The 17054-nt window shown below is 45.6% G+C and overlaps 1 protein-coding gene across 2 annotated transcripts in view; it reads left to right on the forward strand.

Annotated features, from left to right (window-relative positions):
- The first annotated feature begins 6821 nt into the window (after window positions 1–6821).
- The window catches only part of RUNX1 (RUNX family transcription factor 1), a 174923-nt gene continuing 164690 nt past the window's right edge, over window positions 6822–17054 (forward strand). For both annotated transcript variants that reach the window (XM_082304092.1, XM_082304094.1), the window contains exons 1-2: window positions 6822–6918; window positions 7107–7220. In XM_082304092.1, the coding sequence (XP_082160218.1) occupies window positions 7166–7220 (55 nt within the window). In that variant the 5' untranslated portion in view covers window positions 6822–6918; window positions 7107–7165. The remainder of the gene's footprint in view (window positions 6919–7106; window positions 7221–17054) is intronic.

Here is a 17054-nt window from a genome sequence, read left to right on the forward strand (position 1 = left end):
CCCCGTGAAATACAGATGTCAAGCACTATACTCTAAGCCCAGAGAGAAGTAGCAGATAAGTAATTTGAAGTTTTATCACTAAATTACCTGGATTACTTCTCTTTCTAAAGTAGCTGCTCCTTATTAAGTAGATTCTCATTTTGTACATTTATAGGAAAACGATGAGTTGCATTGAAAAATATCACCAAGTACATCCTAAAAAGTAAACAGTGGAACAATAGCTCATTACAATTCTTGCCACCAGTTAGTGTCAGGATATTATTTAGCTGCCATGAAATGTTTCTCTATTTTATTTTCATCCAAATGGGGTGTTGCTGGTGCAGATATTGAGACAGTGTAAAATGGTGGCACTTGTCAGTGTAAAGGGTGGGCTGGGACTCTGGCTGAAATTTGCTCCCCAGTAGGTGAGAAAAAAGGTCAATAGGGTTGGGAGTTGCTTGTTTTTACCAGTATGCATCATCTCTAATCAGACACAGCTATGTCCGTCCCCGGGGAGTAGCACATCCCTGGCACTCACTAATTTTCACAGAGAGTTTAGGGATGTGCAGGACAGATCTGAATTGGGGCTGGCCTGCAACCTTTGCAATATTTGCCAGAAAATTAAAAATTCTCAGAAGTTTTATGTGAGCTACTATGTGCAAGCATCTTTAGCTGCTTATCTGGATTTTTGAGACCTTTCCTTTTCCCCTCCTTCCCCATGAGTTTCTTGTTATTCCTTTTTTTTCCCACTTTTCTGCCTTTTCCCCCACTGACCACAAGCATTTGACTCATTTCAATCCACCAGCAAAAGGCTGATGAAAAATCCTCCAAACTCTATTACTGAAAATAAGTTATTGGAAATAAATAAAACAGCTCTTGTATCCAGAGAGAAAAAGGACCAAAAGTGGTGGAGTGATCCTGGTCAGGTTTCTGTACCAGAGCACTCTGCAGCAGCACTGATGTAGCATTTTTGGTATGGCTGCAAAACAGGAAGACTAGAAGGAAACAGTTCATTTAGGTCAGTCCTTTTTTTAGCTTAGTTATTTAATCTGGGTCAATTTTGAAATGAAAACATAAAGCATTTTATTTTGAAACTGTCAGAGTGAAACGTTCGGGTGTTGTTTTAAAATGTTTCCATGCTCTCCTCTTCTGTGTTGACTGACAGCCTCAATTCACAGGCAGATTCAGTTCCTCTGAAATGGCATCTTTTGGTGAATTTTCTCCTCTGCATTTGTTTTAATTATTATTTTCATAACTCTTACACCTCATTCACAATGTTATGAGAGGCCATCAGAGCCAGAGCTCCCTGCTGATGGCAAACGAGTGCCAGCAGCTCCAGCCTACTACAATACCAGTTTGCTGTTCTGTAACTCATGCTCTGCTATTCCATGGTGATTTTGCAGGACTGCCTGGCCCATGACATTCGCAGCATCTCAGCACTAACTCAATAAGTCGTTCAGAATCAAGGTTTCTACTGCTGCCATTCAATAGCATTCACCTTTGTCACACGGTGAGGGTTTAGGTTGGCATCTGGCAGGTTTTTTTTTTAGAAAGGCTGAAAACTTGAGGTCTCTTTCCGACACTGCTGGATAGAGGGAGACTCATGCAGGTGTTAGAAGTCTGAAGCCTTCACTTTGGCTTCCAGAAAAGTAGGAAGCAAGGGAGAGTGTGGAGGGAAAATATAAATTACATACTGAGCAAAATACACAGGCAGCTTCTAACCTCCTCTCAGTTTCCTCCCTGCAAGATCAGTGCCAAAAGCCTTAGCACACAAAGTTGTGACAGGGAGAACCTGGGTCATGTTTCTTTTGGGTACGTTGGGGGTAGGTGAGAGGGTGCTGTGAAGAGCAGCATGGTGTGCCTTGGCTGACTAGGGCCTTTACCCAAACCGAATGTGCAAGATTTGGAATTTGCCCTTGCCCACTAACCTCAAGGAGATTTTTGGTCCTCTCACTGTGAGCATTTGTTTTGCTTTAATCTTGCTCTGTCCCATAGATGGGACAAGTGGACGTAAAGGAATGGCATTTACCTGGTATTCTCCTGCTCCGGCTCACCTCGGTCCATTTAGCACTTGTCCATCCCTGCTCATGTTTGAACTCAACCAGCTTTGTCTGAGGCTGGCCAGGCACACCACGCATTTCACTCTGTGAAGTCCAGGCTTTGCTTGTGATGCAGCAAAGCAGCGGAGTGTGTCTAACATGCAGATTATGCCCCAGGGTCGAATACATCCTGCTGCATTGAGACGTACGGTGTCTGTCTGGAAGATCTCAAGGGATTATAGCCAGTCTAAATTGAAAGGAGGATGAAAACTGAGAGGCTGCTATCAGTGGAGGGAAGGAAGCCATTGTTTATGTATAGCCGGTCACTTGTAGGGCAGATGGAGAGACTACACGCCTCCCTACATTGTTGTGTCAAACCTCAAACTGTAAACCTGACCTCCCAACACCTCCTGAGAGTGGCCCAAATGATCCCTAAATCATTCTGTTTTGGGCCTCTCCGTAGTTTGTGGGATTTTGCAGCCTGCAAGGTGGCTGGACTCTGGGGCATACCTTGGTGGGGTCGGGTGATTACTGTGCTCTGCAAGGGGAAAAAGTCAGTTTAGATGTAGAGACTGATAAATCTCAGCACTCAGAGCTTTCCTTGTGTTAATTTATCATTCCTACTGGTGATACCTTAAGTATTTGCTCTTAAAAAAATTGACTTCTGTTGAAGGTTTGAGGGAGGGAGTGGTGGTGCTTTTTTTCCAAATTTTGGCAATCTTATGAGATTCCAAATGGGATCTGTTGACCAAGACTATAGGGTACCCCTGGTGTCAGGGCTTATTTACTAGAGGTCATGTTCCAGCCAACAACTCCAGCCAACAGGGCCATGCTCTGCAGTACTAATGCAGGAAATACATTCATCAGTACACCTAAATCTTTGAGTCCTACCCCATACACCAAATTAAACAAATGACTACTGGCACGATAATTTGATCTTTCCATTGTCATGTGGTCGCTTGTTAATTTGTTTCATGATGTGTCAGCTTCTAGATCTAAGCGTGATATTACTCCCTGAAGGTTAACCATTATCTTACATCTTATTCATTAGAAAGCAAAGGATGTCTAAGTACCAGCGACATGAGTTTTCTAAGGGCCTCTGTTTACAGTAACTACAGGACAGCTTTAAAAAAAAAATTGACACTGGCATTAATGGTGGCGCAGCTCACATAGCAACATTCAGATGGCCTCCTTGGGGCTTGAATTGTGAAATGATCCAGTTTATTCCTCTCCTCTGAGCAATGCCAGCTACGCTAACAGTACATTTTGACATAGATTTACTGTAAGGCTGTAGGAACAGCTGATGTGCACCCAGTGTAAAATGGTACCGTGGTGCATTGAGCATTGCCAGCAACCCTTGCCCACTTTTTTAGGATTCACAACTTCTCTGGGTGAAGCAGTGGCCTGAGAGAAGAGTTGTCTATCTTCCTGCTTGAGTGTAGCACAGACCCACATAGCACAGTCCTTTCCTTGAAAATTCAAGGTGGGTAGACCTTAATAAAGCATATTCCCGTGTACTATTTGCAGCTGACCGTTGGCAGGGCAGAGACCGGAGTGGCAGGCTACATGTTGAAACACACAGGCTTTTCCCTTGCATCATCTGCCTTAGCTATGAGATGACAAAACCAGCCCAACTGTTGCTTGTCGCATAGCATAGCTATGCCACGGCCTTCATGGCAGATGACTGAGGTGAAGGTATTAACATAGCTGACATTCGCTGTGAGCTGGCATGCTGTGCTGCCGGGCGCTGCCCAGAGCGCTGCGGATGCTCACGGCACATGCTCTAGCTGTCTGGGTGTCCATCCCAGCCCTGGCAGCTCTTCTGCCCCAGCCCATTGAGTACTAGAAAAAGAGAAATAAAATGCAGCACAAATAGTGATTTAAGGCTGTGATCGCTGCTGCCTTCTGAAGCAGCCAGGGTCTAGAGCTCCTGCAGGACGGGTCTCTTTCCCAGATGCCAAGACAAAGGATCAGAAATAAGGGGGTCCAATTTTCCCCTGCCACAGCAGTGAGCTTGCCCAAACACACCCCTGCAGCAGCCTGGTAACTCAGGCTCGCTGAAATACATTCCTGTCAGCCTCATCTCAAACCTCTGATGTCATTTAAAATCTTCATAATACATCCTGCCTTTTGGGACAGAGCAGATATATAGTCACAGGTAACTCATCACATTGTATATCTCTTCTGTGTCGCTGATTAAAAAATCTCCTTTTTACATGGTGACAGATCTGTTTTTGAAATTTGGGGGCTTGGCATTCAGGTGAATTCACTCAGGTGAATGTGCTGTAAGGTTCTGGTTCTGTTCTCTGACCAGCTGAGTTAAACTTGTATAATTAGGTTTCTGGGGCAGTTACCCTGAGAAACTGAAGCTGTAATTAGCTTATGTGCTGGCCGAACGTACGGCTGGTTGCTTGACTACCAGCCACACCGTACCATATGGCACAACCCAACTGCATAGACAGCCGAGGGAAAAATGAAGCCAACATCCATTCCCAGCTCGGCCACCCGCCGGTACGGTTGCCGGGTCACTTAGACTCCAAACTTGGCCTGGATTCAGGCTTTCTCCCCTCCCGAGGGAGCATCGCTCCCCGGGCTGTGGGCTCGTCCCGTCGGCCCGAGCTCCCTCTGCCGGCTCCGGCCCCGCAGCGCCCGCCCGGGGGCACGCATCCCACCCGGGGGGCACGCATCCCACCGGGGGGCACGCATCCCACCGGGGGGCACGCATCCCGCCCGTGGGCATGCATCCCGCCCGCGAGCACGCATCCCGCCCAGGGCAGGGCTGGGCAGGGTGTGCTCCCCCCGGGAACATCCCTCCTCCCAGGCAAGCGCCCTAAGGGAGTTGGCGTTGCTGTCAGGTTTTGTCTTTGGCGGGTGCTTGTTGAATTATTTACATGGGAGTGGAAGGAGTCCAGCGCTGGGAGCGGGGAGAGGTTTATCCTGAACCAGCCAAAAAGTTGGTGTAGTTGCGGTAGGCTCTGGAAGAGCCGGTAAGCAAAAAAGCCAAGCTTTGTGTTATTGGCCTGATTCAAGCGCAGCAGGGGTTTCAGCCAGGCTCAGCACACGGTAGTACAGTGTCCTAACCTTCCTGTTCTTGCTGATCAGAATTACTCTATTTTTTTCCTGGAAATTCATTTGGGAAAAATTTCCAATTTCCTAGGTAATATGTGTTGCTAGAGCTGCCACATCCTTTTGTATCACGAGAAGCTTCTATTTCAGCAGATGATTGAATTTTTCTGAGGAAAACCTACTGCACGTGCACATGCAGCTCTCTGTGAACCCTAAAAAGAATCCAGGATGCCCGGGCAGATTGCATTTGCGCTAGAAATGCAGGCGGTGTCAGGAAAAGGCATCCCACTTCCATTGTTGCAAGAAGCAGAAAAAATCCAAACGCCTTAAGCACCTAATTTTGCCTGGGGATCCCTGCTCCTCAGTGCAGGAGGTGCTTCTGCAGAGCCCCACAGAAGTCTGGCATCAGTCTGTGCAAGCGGTGTCTGTGTGCCAGGGGGTTTGACTGCGAGCTCCATGCGGGAGGAACTGTGTGTTGTTACGTATTTGTGCTCCACCTACCAGTATTTTTGATAATATTGCAAAGGCTTCTTGCTTTTCTTCCAAGGGAGCTCTTTCACTGTGGTAGTCACTCAGAGGGTGCGGGGAAAGTCTTGTTCTGCTTCAGCCCTGCTGTCGGTGCACTCCTTTTATTGCCACGGGTTTCTTGGCAAAGGTTTCATGGGTTTCAGCGTGCTGAACCCCAGGCTGTACAGGTGTGAGGCGTCCTCTGGTTTGCAGCGAGGTGGGAAAGGGCTGCTGCCCACTGTTCAGAAGAGAGGAAAAGGAGACAAAAGGTGGCACAGCAGCCACTTCTCTGTGCTGTAGTAAGTGACTTTTCTCCCCTCTTTTTGCATTGTCACAGCCAGAGCCAGAACTGCCAATTGATTATTAGGTTTAGGACCTTTTTTTAAAAAAAATTTTTTTTTTCTTCTTTTGGGGAGGGAGAAAGAAAGAGAAGAATATCGGAGAGGACAGACCTGTTATCACCTCAGGAGATGCTGAGCTAAATCCTGAGGATTTTACTCAGGTTTTCTCTTGGGTAGGGATCCTTCTGAAGGGAACAGAAATTGTGCTAAACAAGGACTACCGGATTCAGTCCTATGGAATTAACTTACAAAGCTTTCCTGTGGGCTCAGAGAGTAGTGACCTTCAAGCATGCTTTAGAGGGTGCCATCATACAGGTTCAAAATAATGTTGGGGCTTTTTTTGTCTCCCCTGACAGTTTCTTTTTCCTTTTTTCTTTTTTTTACTTTTTTTAAAATAACCTCTTTACAGAGTCCTTTCCCCAGCCAGTGGTCTTTCCTACAGCTGATTCCTAAAGTTTTACAGGATGACTTCCACATCCTGCCTTAGCAGCAGACTAATACCCGGGTTTGAATTACTATTGAATAAGCAGCAATGAAACCTCTATCAAAATAATCAGTAGTTCCAAAAACCACAAACAACAAAACAAGCAGAGTTGAACTAACTCAGCAAGACCATTCGTAGCATCAGGGACGGTGAGTCATTTTTCTTTTCCCTCCCTCAGCAGACTCCATCGCTGCCTCGCGCAGCCCCGGGGAGGGCAGGTGGAGTGGGTAGGGCATGACTTCAGAAAGTTAAAAAAAAAAAAAAGTAAGTAAGTCGACATCACTCAGGTCACGTGATGCAAAGGGACCAATGGAGGCAGGTTCTGGAAAGGGGAACAGTTAAATTTGTAATTTTGGTTGTGTGAAACACTTCTTTGGGCCTCATAAACAACCACAGAACCACAAGTTGGGTACAGAGGCAGTCACACAAGAGCGGGTCCGGGATATTGGTCAGCAGGCAGGGCAAATCGTTTTGACTGCAAACCACAGAGTTTCGTAGAGTGGTAAGCATCATCAACCACAACCGATCCGCTATTTTTTTTTTCTTTTTAAGAAACAATTTCGGAGTTCTTTTAGCAAAAGAACCTTATAATCCGCTTTGTGCTGCTCCTGAGGCACCAGGATAAAACAGAGCGTGATGGATGGGAGGAGGGTGGTAGCAATGACCATTCTTCATTTTTCACTCCCCAAGGTAGAAGAAATCATATATTCCTTCACTGTAAAGAGAGAGTGAGTTTTAAAGAGGAAACAATGGCTTCAAACAGCATATTTGAGTCACTTCCTTCTTACCAGCACTTCTTGAGAGGTAAGTGCCATTCAGACTTTCTAAATATACTTTTACTTTCCCATACTTAACAAAATGCATGTTTGGAGAGTATCTGGGGACATTCTTGTAGTACATGCTTTTTCCCACTTCAGTTTTCTTTGAGGTGTTCTCATCGAAGCTAATATCTGAGCTTGCAGGAATACCATCTCATTACTTATCAGTCCCTTAAAGAGACTATAACAAGGACTCATTTAAGCTGTTCAAACAGCCAGTGCATGCTTGTGAATTTTCTCTTCATAAATCAAAGTGTACTAGAATAACTCACATGAATTACTGCAGATACAATAGCAGTAGCACAAGCCCCTTTAGATTCTTTTTGGCAGAATTATGACTTTTTGAGCCACTGCCATGAAAAATGACAGCCAACAGCATACGACACGTATTACGGGCTGAAACACGGGGAGTGAGCAGCAAGCTGGTGTGTACAGCCAGCAGAGCGTGATGCTGTCTCACTTATGCTAGACCATCAGCCTGCGTAAAGGCATGTTCACCAGGGAGAGGTCAGAAAAGCTTAGAAACCTGCTTAAAGTTAGGTGCAACTCAGGTGGCTCAGGAAAAGAAGCGGTGTGGATAAACTCAGAGTTTTTGTTGATGCCACACAGGTCTCGGATGACTGCAAATTATCGGCTGCAGCCACCCTTAGAGAAATGAAGCAGTCCTGTAAAGGCTGAGGCAGGGGAATTGAAGGGCTTCAGCCAGCAATCTGTCTTTTTTCACTAGTGACCAAGTGCGCTCAGAGGCTCCTTCTAACATTCTCACAACCCCCTGTGGAGCTAATGGTTTAGTCATGGGTTATTCATACGGGTAAGCCAGGGACTGGCACGAGAAACTTGTCCGCTTCCTCGTAACGACCTTCCTAAATAGCTTATGCTACAGCTGAACTTTTCCCCTTTCCATGCAAACCCTCTGACTGCTCAAGCCCTTTTTGCAGCAGGGCTGCGCCCGTTCAGATGACAAGGTACACAAATCCCGTCGCGGACCGCTTGTCGAACTTGGCCGGGGTGCTGCCAGAGAGCAGCACTTCATAACTCTTTATAGTTACAAACTACAGTTTCCCGGCCTCGCTGGCGGTGTCGGTGTGAGTCATGAGTTATTCGTATTAATAAGCGGGCTGGGGAATGCGGAAGGCTTGTCCCAGCTGCTGTGTCACAACAAGCAGCGGCTCTGCCGGCACCCTGCCGCTCCTGCGGATCAGTGCTCCCTCGAGTGGGATGCGGGCGGAGGGCAGCCTGCCGAAACGCTAGCCCGCTCTCCTGCCTTGCTTCAGTTGTTTTTTTTCCCCACCATGTCAAAAGTTTTTCTACATCTGTCTTTCCTGGCACCGGAGGAGAGCTGAATCACAGCGAGCTGCATGAGTCACTCGGGGTCGCAGCACCTTTCAGCCTGGGCAGGGGAGATGCTGAAGGGTGAGCAAGAAGTGGCTAGCTGCTCTGCGGCACTCGCAGTGCTGACATTTCCTCAGCACCCCTACCAAGCAAAGGAAGCAATACCGCTAGAATAACAAGAAGGATCTTCCTGCATTTCGTCAGCCTTTCTTTTTTTTTTTTTAGCTCACTCAACTGTTTACTGTTTAATCTGTAGAACAGGAAGACTTATTGAGGAAATTTTGTGCTTCTGATAAAGTAACAAACAGAGTGAACCTCATGGGGCAGTGCTTGCAGCGAGTGCCAGATCACAGCCAGCCCACGGGACGGGCTGGGGACAGCAGAGGCCATATTGCGGGCAGGAGCCCAGAGAGCCTGTGAGCAGCTGGTTGGAGGCCAAGGACTGATTTGTCCAGAAAAGGAGGAGTTTAATTAAAGCTAGTTAATCCAGCAAGTGATTTAGCTCAATACTCCAGAATGGATTTTATTATCCTCCTTGTTACTGTTCTCGTTATTGTCGTTAATGTTACTTAGTACCAGTATTTTATGTTTCTTCGTGGACTAGGCTAGAAGTCTTGCGCTAGATGATACCTTAAGATATTCATCCAGTTTTATCAATCCAGGTACAGATCCTGGTACGTACCCAGCACAAACAAGATCAACCTCCTGCTGTACAGTGCTAGAAAAGCTTGGGCAACAGCGCTTCGGTTGAGTTATAAAGTAAATGTTTCATCATTGCGAAAGAATATTGTGTTTGAACATGGAAGGCTGTGACGGTTTTCCAGCAGTTCCCTTTTTGCTCCTTTCTTTACTCAAATGAACTTCACACAATTTCAAAATCCTGGGTGCAGCAAAAGTAATGGTTGGGCCTCAGAGCAAGAAAAATAATCATCCCTAGGGTCGGTTGTTCTCACCCGTATTTCTCAATAGTGTTTACATAGACTGGTCATTCGAAATGTCCAAAACCGTCTCTCTTCTTTTTTTCCCGCCAAAATTTATTGCACTTTCTCTCTTAACTGAAATCGTGAGGTAAAGGGAAAAATAACAAGTTGTTTTCTGCCATGGATTTCACTTTATCAGTCCATGCAGTTCTCTGAGAAGGAAATCCATAACTCTTTTTTAGCCTGATACTATGTGAAAATTGGGAAAAAAAGAGGGGAGTGGGGAAGCAGAACCATTGTTCCAGCCCCTGCAAGCAGTGACAGACATAGAAAGCCTGACATATTAATTGAATGTGGTACACCACAAAGGATATGGCCCTTTTTCTATCACACCACACCAGGTCCTCGCTTCTGCCACTAGGTAAAGAAATTAGGATTACACTGAAACCTCCAGTGGCGTGCTCTGCATGCTGAACACATTCAAATGCTTGCCGGCTCTGCTTTTAATGACGGCCTCATTTTCCTAATGGCCTCTCTCAGTTTACAGTCTGGGCTTGGTGTCAGGAGTACAGGGTAGGAGCATTTCTAAGTGTCTTGCTGCAATGCAACCCACAGAAGAACATCACTCCATCTCTTTCTCAAACCTAGGACTGCATCAGCAAGGCCGTAGTTTAAACTTTTATTCTAGCAAGATTCATAGTACAAGGACAGATTTGCTGGTTTTGTTGAGGGTTGTTGTTGTTGTGTGTTGGCTGGGTCAACACAGTGATATCTTTTGGGCAGTGGGACCAAAACGAGACCTGTTGGAGAGTCTTGTATTAAACAGTGCACATATAGTTTTTTAAAGAGTACCTAGATAATTACATGATATCGTCCCACCCCGTAACTTCTTTTAACTTCTTAAGGGTGTTGTTAAACTGTACTGTAAGGTTTCCCAATAATTTTGCCTGCAAAGGAAGACAGAATAACTGGTCTTTTTGCAGGGTTTTTATGGGGCTCCAAATAGCATTAGGCATAATATTTTCCAGGAGGGCCCTTTTTCCTCATTTTTCCTTTTGCTGCAAGGTCTAATTATTTCAATATGCAAAGAAGATTACTCCTAGTTTTGCCTTTGTTGTATTTTTTATTAATTAATCGAGGCAATGAAGACTTGTGGTGCAACATTTTGTTGGTTTCTTATCAAATGGAAATGAACTCTAGCAGAGCACTTCTACGACATGGAAAAATATACTGTGCATACTTTCTTCTTAGTTCTAATATGCCAAGTAGTGCCCAGCCATTGTGGGTTTCATCCTTTGCAAATGCTAAACAAAACTGTAGCAAGAAGCCCTTCCTGCTCTGAAGGGCTTCCCTGCTGGGACCCGTGGACACCTGTACCTAAGCATACTGCTTCTCATTGAAAGTTAGTGGCTCTGACTTGCCTTGTGATGGGATTTGCATTGGTAGGTGCCTGAAGTCCTTGACACTGTATGTGAGCGGAGGGGTGAGGTGATTGGAGGCCCCCTGTTATCCAAGTCTACATCTGCGGTCTCACACTCTCGGCATATGAGACCTTCCTAGGAGTAAATGTTTGTCTGCAGAGGATGCTGCATGAGGAGCAGGGTAGCAAGTTGATAATGATTTCAGCCATCTAGAATTAGTGACATTAGGAGAAGTGGTCATATACTAGAAGTAACTCTGCCAAAGACACATTTCTCTGGGAGAACACTGCTGTGTATTTTCATTCACTCGCCCAGTAGAAGAAACATCTCTCTTCACAATAGCATAAACTACATTGTCACTGTGTAAGGGTGAAAGTTTTCTAGCACTTTTTCAGACTGCCTGAACTGTAACAAAGAGTTAATTTGTGTCAGCATTATAAAATACTAACTACATCTTGTGAATAGGAAATTGAACTAAAGCTCATAAAAACCTTGGCTTACTAGAAGAAAAAACTTGCACAATGTCTGATTTACACAGCCTTCTCTCTGTTTGAGCTTTTTTTCATTTAAAAGCCTTGAGAAACATTGCGAGACCTGAACACAGGAGTTCCTGTGAAGCAAGGGGTAAAGTATCTGACAGAGATGAATACACTGCTTTGGTAAGATCAAGAGATTTTATCCTAGGCCAAAATATTAGACTGAGTGTTTAACCAGTCACACTCAGCGTAGTGATGTGTTGTGATGACAGTCCTTGCAAGGACTTAGGGTTATGACTGGCTTGCAGATCCCACAGATTGGCTTGCCCTTTATCATGTGGCTATTAATAAGAGATTATTGGATGGCAGCTCTGCCTTGGACTGTGTTTTACCACAAGAGACAAACTCCAGCTCTGAGGTAGCTTTCTGGTGGGAAATAAAAGTATCTATCTTCCCCACAGTGCCGGTGTATGCAATATGAATAGAGAATAAACTGCATTTTTTTTCATGATAATCATGGTTTATTTCGACTGCTAAGGCATCACCCCAAAAGAACAGTCTGCTTATCTTTAAATGCATATGAAGGCCAGTGATATTGGCAAGTTTATGAAAGTAATTTATGAACTCCTGCAGAATTTTACTTCAGAACACAGAATGAGTATCTATCTATCTGCATCATCCTGTTATTTGAGAAGGGAGAGTCTATACCTAAATCAAGAGTAGCAAAGAAATTACTGTTCTTGGATTTAGAAATAGACATACTTGCTTTTAAAAGCTAAGCAGGAGCAATCCTAAAGAAACGGTGAAGGGATTTCTCTGTAAAACTATGAGGTTGGTCCACCAACAAGCGAAGCTCATCCGCCTTTGACACCCTGTCACATGCAGAGGGGACGCGCTGGGTCCCAGCAGTCTCTGCGGCACCTCTGAAGCGGTGCCCGGAGGGCCGGGCAGGGGTGTTAGCCTAAGGTCCTCTTGGACTGCTGTGCCAAGCAAGGGTGAAATGCAGAGTGGGCTCAGGAGCTAAGGGGGAATGCCACCTGCAGGGAAAAGTTAGGGTGGGCTGGTGCTCTGCAGAAACTGACGTCTGCGGTGCCTCGGTAAGTGATAATTTGAAGTTGCTCAACCCTGTGACAAGACAGGGAAACCTGTCTTCCTCCTGCACGCGTGGGGCAAGGATTTGCATACAGGAGGCCGCCACAGAGTACCTGGCTGGCCCTGGTAGCTCGGTGGAGGAGGAGGGCTGCACCACGCAGCTATAATGACCTCCGTCAGAGGCTTGGGCTGCTCGTGCCGAAACGCGTGGGTGCCTGATGGGCTGCTGGGTGAGGGCAGCAGTACGGGTCCAGCAGCGCCGGCAGGAGGGAAAGGAAGAAGTAGCTCTGGCTCTGGGTAAGAGGATGGATTGAGGCTGACTGGATAGGGACCACCCGCTCTTTGAATCCAAATCCTGACTGGCACCTCTATCTTCCCTGTGCCAGCGCAGGCCTCCTGGATGCAGGGTGTGAGTTTAAATTGGGGTGTGCAGCGGTTTGGGTGGGGTGGCCGCCATGAGCATCAGGCTGCGCACAGAGACGAGGCATTCCAGTGCGGGAGCTCAGGACAGGCCACGCAACCCCTTCACTGCAGGGGCATGAGCCTGACGGATTTTCTGTGTTCCTGCAGATTGCAGTGTGCAAGGATGTGTTTGCTCAGATTTTTTTCAATTTTTATTTATTTACTTGTGTTTTCTGTTTGTTTGTTTTTTTCCTAAAACAACTCTGACAGTAACTCACCCACTCACTCCTATTCCTTTCTCTGTGCTTAGTCAATAGGGCAAAGTGTAGTGGAAATTTTTTTAAACAGTGGGTGATTACAGCCTAGAACTCATTGCCATAAAATACCATTGAAACCAAGAGTTTAGCAGGATCCTTAAAACAGCTGGGTCTGTATATACATAACAATTTCTTATTATGTACCAGCCAGGTAAAGAAAAAAGAAGCTTTGGAAGGGTTAAATTCTCCCTTCATCTCTCACTGCCATATTTCAGAGCACAAACCGATCTCTGTTAAAGCTTGGAAAGAAAGCTTTGCATATAAGCAGGTCTGTCATCTGCAAAATGAGTTGTGGCTTCCTCCATGACATCTGGTACTGGCCACGGAGAGAGACAGACCACTGGCTATGAATCACTGGTCTGAGAGAAGGACATGAAAACATTACACTACCTCATTACCTTTTCTGTCATCTTAAGAGAATGGATAATATTTGTATAGACTTGAGTCAGCTTCCCAAATAGTAGATGAGTAGTAGGGATATCTCCTCTCTGAAGTGTATTAACAAACTGTATGGGGTGACGACAGTGGTGGTGCTTGGGGCAGTACAGCACCTACAGAGCTCTACAGCATATTGGTGAAGTCCATGCATGCATCAGCATATCCACAGTGATACTGAAAGCAAGACATGTCATGCTTGCTGCCAGCGGAAAGGAGACTAGAAATTATATATACAGATTCCCAATGTAATCGATTTTCAAAAGAAATGCCTTTTCTTCCACTGAGGTCCCAGCAAAGTAAGGCCTGGGCTTACAACCAAGATACATTTTAGTCCAAAACATCAAATTCTCTATAAAGATGTATTCAGACAATTGAAACGGGAAAAAAAAAAAAAAAAGACATAGAAGAACTGACTGTGAAAGCAGGGAAGTAGAGTGTGATGGTAGCTGCTACCTGGTAGAGTTTCCAATTCATCCTTAATACTGTCCGCAGGGCTCACCACTTCTGCTTGCAAGTGAAACTCTGAGAAATTGGGTAGTTTCACTTCATGAAGATCTGTGAGAACATTTTCTCTGGCTTTGACCTATCTGGGTTTTTTTTTCAGCCTGTGCTTTTTGGTTTGAGTTTCTGATTCCAGTGAACCCAAAAGCAGTCCAAGTTAGGGCCTTGGGGCTTTTTCTTTTGCCTTCTGAGTATTTTGTCTTGCAGTGTTTTCTGTTGTCTCATTTCACACTGAAGCTGTGATTTTGAGATGTGCTCAGAAGCTGCCCTTAGTTAGGGTTTTGACTGTAAGTTGAAAGGCTTGCCTCTCTTACAAATCTTTTTGTGAATGCAGTGTGAAGAAATTTGAAACCTGTGAAGTTCTATGTGATTTGCTATAAACATTTCACTCGGCTGTACTTAGGGCAAGCCCTGCAATCCTCATCAAATCAGCAACCTCAGAAGGCATTGACCCAGCCCTTCAGGTACCTTTTTGTGATCTATAAAAGAGAAAGATGACCGTTTGCAAAATACCTTGCGTGTTTGGGGCGAAGCGGCACAGCGTGGGGCTGAGCATCTGTTTCCTTTGTGATAAATGTCTTGCACCTTCTCAGTCCCGGCACTGCCTGCATCTCTCATAAGTTCATTTTCTAGCCGGTTTTATGGCATGCACCTGCGCCGTGGCAGCCAGACGCGTACCGCGGAAGTATCAGGGCATTTACAGAAGCCTTGAACAAGCACTGAAGGATGCTGAGCTCCATCAGCATTGTTAAAGCGCCTTGCAATTGCCTGCTTTGGCGAAGGCAAGCACTGCGAGCGTGCTGAGCGGGGGCTGAGAGTGGGGTGTCACGGCCTCTGCAGTGGGCAGACCAGCCTCCTTGCCTATAAGTGCCCTGGTCTCTACACTTACTGCAGTATCAAAGGGTAGTGGAAGGCAAGCTGGCACAGCAAAACGAAGGCTTTCATCTGTCTAGCAAGGATAACACAGACAGATGCAATTGCCTGGGTGTAAGTCACCGCCAGCCAGCCCCTGGAAGACGTCAATACACACCATGGTGGTGAGCGGGGGTGGGAGACATACCTCTGGGTTTTCACTACTGTTATTATACAGGCTGGGTAGATTTAAGCTAGCACTGCTTTACTCCCACATGCCTGCGGACACGCTTCCCCTTTTCTCTGTAGACATGACGAGGAGCAGAAAGCACGCCCCAGAGCCAATTCTTAGGAGAATATCCTGGCTCCACCTAGACAGGGACAAAATGGCCATCAACTGCAGTGGAGCTGGGTCTGTCTTTTACGAACAAAGAAACCTGTGAGAAAAACATGAGGTTGTGAATAAGACTGGAGGTGAACTCTGAATGCCAGTGTTGACATGGAGTCTGAAAGAAATGTAGCATTAAGGTGCAAGCGTAATTCATGTGACTCCAAGTAGCAGAACTATGGCTTGAGAATGAAAGTTTTTGTCTCTTTTACTTAGGAAATATTGGTGTGGAACAATTATTTATGGCATATTATGCACAGTTGTAGAGGGAGCTTTGAGGTGGCTGGGATTTTTCCTCTGGTCGGTAGCTGTTGGTTTGTACTTAGCTTGTGCATCAAGGGTGTACACCTCACCCAGTAGACAGGTGAGGTGTATTTCCTCACTGAGCACTGAGGAGACACTCTGAAAGAAGCACTGTTTAGCATGTACCATCTCCTGGTCTTATAGGGACAGGAATTCCGTAAGTGCAACCACAGCTTTGGTAAGCAACCCTGAAAGTGTTTTCCGAGTAAGAGGCAATGAGGAGGAGGCCTCACCTGTGTGGTCAGTCTCCACACAACAAGGCTGCCGTGGCTGCTGACCATCTGTCCATGTTGCACATCATCCTGAGCAAGATACTGATATGAGACTACATGCTACGCCCAGTACATAGGAAGTGCAATTTATTTTACAATACAGTTACTAGATAATATCAGACTTCTGTAAAATGCTTCTGTTTTTCAGGACCTATATGTAAATGAGCTTTGGGTTTTGCATAGGCAGGGTGTAAGAGGATTCATAGCTGGAAGATACACTCAAGTTAAGACCTCATTAACCCCATTTGCACAGGGGTCAGCAAATCAGCTACTGCAATATAGAGTGATTTAATTGATCCTATATACATTGTCCAAATGCTTTGCAAAGAAATTCAGTACCACTTTGTCCATTGCATCTCTGTGGACTCTGGGTCAGGGAGCTGCGGAGGTTACTTCGTGCGGGGTCCTAAGCAGACCTACATCTGCCAGATCGCTGAGCTCGCTTCTACATTAGCCTGATTCCTGTTTTGTTGCCACCATTTCATCTGAACCCAAGCTTGGGGACAGATAGCGTGCGGAAAGCGTTCTGCTCGTGACTCCAGCTAGGGAAACGGGGTGAGCCTGGCAACTCGTAAGGTAGGTCACCCTCTTGCTAGAGAAAGGACAGCGCACAGAGCTGCCATGTGGTTTGCCCCCCACGTGCTTTCTAAGGACCTCCACTAACACAGCCTGGAGAGATGGCCACCTCTGAAAGGAAAAAAGACACCTTACTCTCTGCACTGATTCTCTCTTTAGCTTCTGCACCAAGCCTGTAAGAAGTGATAACATACGGTGCTAAACACCCACACATTTTTTAGACTAAGCATAAAATAACTTGCATATTGAAACCAAGATTCAGGTCTCATATATGAACAGGAGCTTATTCTGGCTGTACCTCGCTGCACTGGAGAAAATTATTTGCTTTTCTAAATGAAGCGGGGTGTTTCAAGTACAGTATGTTGGGCTACTGTGGAAGTTAAAGAATGTGAATGGCTTGCCTAGGTAAAAAGAAAAAGCAATAGGACAAACTTCTTGAGTTCAAAAGTGGTGAACCACTTAAATTTTAGTGTAATAATCAGAACTTTTATTGTTGTGTTTTGGTTTTGTTTTTTTTTTCTCTCCTAATA

This window comes from Platalea leucorodia (genome assembly GCF_965183815.1).
Source record: "Platalea leucorodia genome assembly, chromosome: 2".
NCBI classification, from domain to species: domain Eukaryota; kingdom Metazoa; phylum Chordata; class Aves; order Pelecaniformes; family Threskiornithidae; genus Platalea; species Platalea leucorodia.